The 6,729-nt window shown below is 42.4% G+C and overlaps 1 protein-coding gene across 1 annotated transcript in view; it reads left to right on the top strand.

The window, feature by feature from the left end:
• LOC133612671 (tripartite motif-containing protein 14) overlaps window positions 1-1,931 on the top strand; it is an 18,427-nt gene extending 16,496 nt beyond the window's left edge. The window contains exons 6-7 of the mRNA XM_061970298.2: window positions 1-25; window positions 100-1,931. The exon at window positions 1-25 is cut by the window's left edge and continues 124 nt beyond it. Coding sequence (XP_061826282.1) covers window positions 1-25; window positions 100-635 — 561 coding nt within the window. The 3' untranslated portion in view covers window positions 636-1,931. The remainder of the gene's footprint in view (window positions 26-99) is intronic.
• Window positions 1,932-6,729: the final 4,798 nt, after the last annotated feature.

Here is a 6,729-nt window from a genome sequence, read left to right as displayed (position 1 = left end):
GACAGAGAGCTATACAAGCTGCTTTGTGAGACTCCACTAATGATCAAGTACTCTTGGTCTCTTAACACCCTTCTGAAAATGTATTTTTCCTATGTACAGATGGCATCGTCCCCACTTTGGACGCAGACACAGCCCATCCCAAGCTGCATCTGTCCGATTACAGGAGGGTGACCTACTCCGAGGTCCAGGAGGACTATACGCAGAAAGAATCTCGCTTCAGTTCCTTCCCACAGGTGCTCGCTTGCCACGCCCTGGAAGTAGGTCGCTGGTACTGGGAAGTAGCCGTCACTGCGGACGAAGGCAGCTGGAAGGTGGGACTCTGTGAGGGTTTAATGGAGAGGAACAGTCAGACGGACAGCTCTCATTTGGGTCACAACCGGTCGTCATGGTGCCTGGCGTATGATAAGGGTAAGCTGGAAGTGCTGCACAACAAGGCGGCGACTCCTGTGATCGCACACAAGATGCAGCGGGTTGGAGTGTTCCTTGACTTTGAGGAGGACACTCTGACGTTCTTTAATGCTACACCAGGGGGCAGTCTTGTTCTAATGCATTCCTACAAGCACAGCTTTACTGTGCCTCTGTACCCAGCATTGTATGTGTCCAAAACACAGCTGGCCATCTGTAGTCTATTTTAACTGTGATCCAGCGTACACTGGCATGGCATTTTCCATCATCATGACCTAAATGACAACTAAACCAGCACTGTGTCTTCATGAAGAAGACAAGACTGGCTTCAGTGATTTAGTACCGTATTTTTCGGAGTATAAGTCGCACCGGCCGAAAATGCATAATAAAGAAGGACAAAAACATATATAAGTCGCACTGGAGTATAAGTCACATTTTTGGGGGAAATGTATTTGATAAAAGCCAACACCAAGAATAGACATTTGAAAGGCAATTTAAAATAAATAAAGAATAGTGAACAACAGGCTGAATAAGTGTACGTTATATGAGGTATAAATAACGTACTAAGAACGTGCCTGGTATGTTAACGTAACATATTATGGTAAGAGTCATTCAAATAACTATAACATATAGAACATGCTATACGTTTACCAAACAATCTGTCACTCCTAATCGCTAAATCCCATGAAATCTTATACGTCTAGTCTCTTACGGGAATGAGCTAAATAATATTATTTGATATTTCACGGTAATGTGTTAATAATTTCACACATAAGTCGCACACTATGAAAAAAACTGCGACTTATAGTCCTAAAAATATGGTAGGTGCCAAAAAATTAAACTGAACGTTGCGCTCTATGACTGGCTCAACCGTCCACCAGCGTCATCATTGATTTATCAACAGAGTACAAGCAAGGTGAGCATTAGTGCTACAAAGTTGACAAGAGTGGCAGTTGATAGAAACAGTAGATGTGTAGCGGCAAAGTGCAAAGAAAATGAAAAAAAAAAGACTAACTGTAGTGTGCGCTCTGCTGCGTGGGTTTTCCTACTGCTCCGTGCGAGGCGTGAATCCTGGTCGCCGACATGAGAGGCAAGCACGCTAACTACTGAGTTAAACGGCCAGTCTATTCTAATTGATAGTGTCCGGCTCTGAATTGTTCAGCCACTGGTTTTTGCTTTTAGTACTGATTGTTTTATCGAGCTGCAGCCGTGTTTTTTCAGAATTGTATATTTTGTATTTCGTCATTTTACATCTTTAAAGTTGTTCCATTGTATCACATACACGGTATTTGTCAATACAACATTGTCATACGTAATCCTGATCTTATGAAAATATGAGTAAGGATTTTGGGTATTTCGCATCTCAGTCTTATCTTTCTGAACAAATAAATAATCAAACCTACAACCTCCTTTTTTTGAACATTCTCCTCTTGTGCTAAAGGTTGGGCTGTGTTTGTCCTCAGCAGGTAACATTTGGTGTGCTAACTGTGAACTTCCGCCCACTCAGCATGTGACATTTGCTGACAACAAATAACGCAACCCAAAGGGAAATGGGCCTGACAGCTGGACTTTGTTTGAGGTCCGAGGGAAAGTCGTGCATCTCAACCAGGCGTTCTTCTGTAGTAAACCATCATGACAAGGTATTAAATAGAGATTTTTCTAAAGACCGTTAATATAATAAGCAATAATAATGCATTTGATTTATAAAACACTTTTTTTCTGGTGAACCAAGCGCGTTACTTTGGAAAAAAGTTAATACTGCACATACTCCACATGCACAAAAGTAGGAAACATACATCTGTATAAAATGTATTAATTCACTTTCACTTAGTTTAAAGTGTAAAAATAAGTCAACTATTATCTGTCATGATCATGATGTAAAAAGTGTATATATATATATATATATATATATATATATATATATTTACACTATATTGCCAAAAGTATTTGGCCACCTGCCTTGACTATGAACTTGAAGTGCCATCCCATTCCTAACCCATAGGGTTCAATATGATGTGAGTCCACCTTTTGCAGCTATTACAGCTTCAACTCTTCTGGGAAGGCTGTCCACAAGGTCGCGGAGTGTGTTTATAGGAATTTTCGACCATTCTTCCAAAAGCGCATTGGTGAGGTCACACACTGATGTTGGTCGAGAAGACCTGGCTCTCAGTCTCCTTTCTAATTCATCCCAAAAGTGTTCTATCGGGTTCAGGTCAGGACTCTGTGCAGGCCAGTCAAATTTACAAGCTTCTGGTTGAATTTTTGACCACTCCTCTTGACAAAATTGGTGCTGTTTTTTTTAAATTTTTGATCACATGGACAAAGATAAGACCTTCTGGAGGAAAGTTCTGTCAGATGGAACAAAAATTGAGCTATTTGGCCACAATACCCAGCAATATGTTTGGAGGAGAAAAGGTGAGGCCTTTAATCTCAGGAACACCATGCCTACCGTCAAGCATGGTGGTGGTAGTATTATGCCCTGGGCCTGTTTTGCTGCCAATGAAACTGGTGCTTTACGGAGAGTAAATGAACAATGAACAAGGAAGGATTACCTCCAAATTCTTCAGGACAACCTAAAATAATCAGCCCGGAGTTTGGGTATTGGGTATTCCAACAGGACAATGACCGCAAACACACGTCAAAAGTGATAAAGGAATGGCTAAATCTGGCTAGAATGAAGGTTTTTGAATGGCCTTCCCAAAGTCCTGACTTAAACGTGTGGACAATGCTGAAGAAACAAGTCCATGTCAGAAAACCAACAAATTTAGCTGAACTGCACCAATTTTGTCAAGAGGAGTGGTCAAAAATTCAAGCAGAAGCTTGTGGATGGCTACCAAAAGCGCCTTATTGCAGTGAAACTTGCCAAGGAACATGTAACCTAATATTAACATTGCTGTATTTATACTTTTGACCCAGCACATTTGCTCACATTTTCAGTAGACCCATAATAAATTCATAAAAGAACCAAACTTCATGAATGTATTTTGTGACAAACAAGTATGTGCTCCAATCACTCTATCACAAAAAAATAAGAGTTGTAGAAATTATTGGAAACCTCAAGACAGCCATGACATTATGTTCTTTACAAGTGTATGTAAACTTTTGACTGACTGTATGTGCTCAAACTAAAATACCACTATTTACTTAAACTTGGTGGTTTGCTTTTTCCAACATGAATATGAACATTCACCATATGCAAACATTTATGTTTGCATATGGTGAATGTTCATATTCATGTTGGAAAAAGCAAACCACCAATATTAATTAATTAATTCACTTCATTCTCTTTGCAGCTTGTAGCTTTTAGGGAAGCTACTAGGTCTAAAAATAGCTAAGCCACTGGAATCGCTACTGTTTAATAAAGTAGCAAAGCTACGCGACTCGGAAATGTAGTTATACTGCGTGACTTTTCTACATGTAGCTCTTTACCGCCCAACACTACATTGCAAACCAAAGGACTCAAAAAAAATAAATGCATATACAATTACGCACTGCTAAAATACATACATTGTAACAAAGTTACCGTAAATATTTCATAAACTGTAATTAACATTTAAGTGTAAATGAAAATACAGCGTCACCACTTTAGTCATATTTTTTGTGCTGAAGAAAAGTCTATGAATTCAGCTCCAGACTTCTTCATGCCACTGATTGTCGCTTGAGTTCCTGATATTATGACCTGTCTTTGACCTTGAGTTATTGTCAATACACGGGGCCATTTAACATGAGCCTTAAAGTCCCTTTTTGTTGCTGGCGAAATGGTAGGAATAGAAGCACAGATTGTGTTGGCTCCCAGGCTGGAGGCCTTCTGCCGATTCAATTAGCATTCTTCTGGAAAAATCTGCCCTGAATCAACTTTCCCCCAACCCCTTTTTTATTTCTACATCAGCTAAATCAACTTTGAAACCATTTAACAAGCAATGTATTGCCAACCAACAAATTCCTTTTAATTAATGAGATATTAATTCATCACTGTCTCACTTATTTCTTCCAGCAGCCATTGTGATGCCAAGCTCATGCTTCCATTTAAATGCTTTCAGTCAGCCCAGCAACAAAATGAGAATTATGAAGTAATTGGATATATGCTAATTAAGTCATGTGTCCATTAGAGGCTATATAGTCACAACGATCCCTTTCAGTCCCTTGGAATAGCTTTCGAACCTCCCATCAGTGCAGAATTAGATCGGTTCGGTGGCCCTTTTATTAACGTAAGCGCAGAAAAGTAAATGGGTTTTTCCATAGAGCGATTTAAATGGCCAGTCAATGGGTATACGATTTCATGCAATATCAATACTGTTGGAATCAGGTATACAAGTCATTAATAGAACTAAGCAATAAACAAGTACAGGCATGACCGTAAATTACAGCAGCAGCTCTGGTCTAAGTATGCACTCCGGAGTGTCTGCTAGAACCCAGGTGTGCAGGTTGGCCAGGCTTGGAAGACCATTGTACACAGATTGGACAAAGAACTTTGTGCGCATAGGTTCAGCTTTCCAGAGCTTCACCGAAGTGAGTTTGCAAGGTTCCGCATGCTCCCACTTTGTCCACACCCATCACTTGCTGCGACGTTCTTCTCCACCTCTATACGGATGTTGTCTTGGACCAGTTGGTACTTCTCCTTGCCGCGGGCCCAGTCGTAGCATGGCTTAGGAAATCTACCAAGGCCTGCCTTTTCTATTGCCACAGTGCCCACCAAAGTCTTGTGCCTTAGCCGTGCCTCCGCTCTACTTACGGCTTCTTGAGCCTGCCACTTCCTTTACATCCGCGAAGTCCCTGTACATTATCACCTCTCTGGCGCGGGTGATTTCAAATTCCTCCGAGAGGCCACAGAGAAGGTGCAACTTCGTGGATTGGCCATATAGGACAAAGCAGTTCAACGACCGAGGGAGCCCCAGGAATTGGCTGATGGTCTTCCTAGTACCTCTATCGTTGCCATTGGTGCCTCATAGATTAACAGGGGCAAGAGTATTCTGGGCAGGACTTCATACTGGTATATCCAGGCCTTGAACTTTCCTGTGAGACCAGATTTGTGGATGGCGATGAGCCAAGACGGCAGGTCGCTCTAGGTCTGCAAAGCTTCTGCATCCTTCAGGGAGCTGTCCAAAATTTTGAGTCTTTTTGGTTACCGTTGGAATCTTGGTCCCGCCAATTGTAAAGCAAAAGTGGTTGGCCACTGTAACTTTTTTTTCTGGACTAAAGACCTGGACTTAGCTGGCTTGAAGCTCATCCTTGTCCATGTGATGAGCCGTTCAAGCCCCGGAGGGAGCCACCTGCACCCAGGCATTGATGTGGCAATCACTGTCAAGTCATCCATAAATACTCACTTGGGGTGCTGCCGGGTTCCAGATCTTAATTTTTGCCCTCTGCATTCAACCTCCACCGACTTGACAATCATGTCCTTGGCCAAAGAGAAGAGTGACACAGAGATTGTACAGCCGGTGTCTCTCCATTGCCTCTCTCCTGAGAGACCCGGTGGTGTTATGTTATTTGGCTTGAGGAGACTTGCTCATTATAACAGTCCATTAAGAGGTTGCAGATCTTCATAGGAACCTGGCGTCTTGTCAGGGCTGTTTCTACCAGTTTGTGTGGGACCAAACCATAGTCATTGGTTAGGTCAAGCCAGAGAGTTTCCAAGTCTCCTTTGCTTTCCCTTACCTCCCTGATCAATTGTTACAATTCCTGTATGTTCCAGGCACTCCAGGAACTCCCTCTCCACCTCCAGGTACTGTGGCCTGGCTCCTCCTCCGTCTAACCAGGTTCTGCAGCCGTCCCAACAAAAACTGTTATATCGGCTGCCATTCCCGAGCGTTGCTTCATTTGTTCCCCCCCCCCAAGGCAGGCCATCTTAGTCTGGTGGATCTTTTAGACCTTTGTGCATATGCAGTCTGCCCTTATAATCTGTTGTCCATTTGCTTGGGTCATTACCAGTTTTTCCGTCTGGTTGGGATGCTCATCTTCCCCCACTCTTTGGTATTCCCAGGGATATTTTCCTGTAGAGTTATTCGCAACATGATTCGGGTGCCCCCTCATGGGAGCTGTAGGTCAAGGAAGCAAGCCTTTGCAACCCCTGTTCTCTCATAGCGGTCCACTGTCTTTCCAGTAGTCACCACTCTTTTCATGGGCGTCATCCAGCCTTTTCTGGAGGTCACTTGCTGAGCCAGATGTGCTAGGACTCAAATACAACTTCTGGTGATACTTGGACACATCATCAGTGATAAATCCGGGGTCATAGTCTGTTTCAGTACTTAAATATATAAAAAAAAGAATGTGTACGAATCAGTGATGTGCCTTCGGAGAACTAATTCCTGATCAAATCTATGGGAG

The sequence above is a fragment of the Nerophis lumbriciformis genome, linkage group LG10 (assembly GCF_033978685.3).
Source record: "Nerophis lumbriciformis linkage group LG10, RoL_Nlum_v2.1, whole genome shotgun sequence".
NCBI classification, from domain to species: Eukaryota; Metazoa; Chordata; class Actinopteri; order Syngnathiformes; family Syngnathidae; genus Nerophis; species Nerophis lumbriciformis.
The sequence above is the reverse complement of the archived record's forward strand: the minus strand, read 5'-3'. Positions and strand labels throughout refer to the sequence as shown.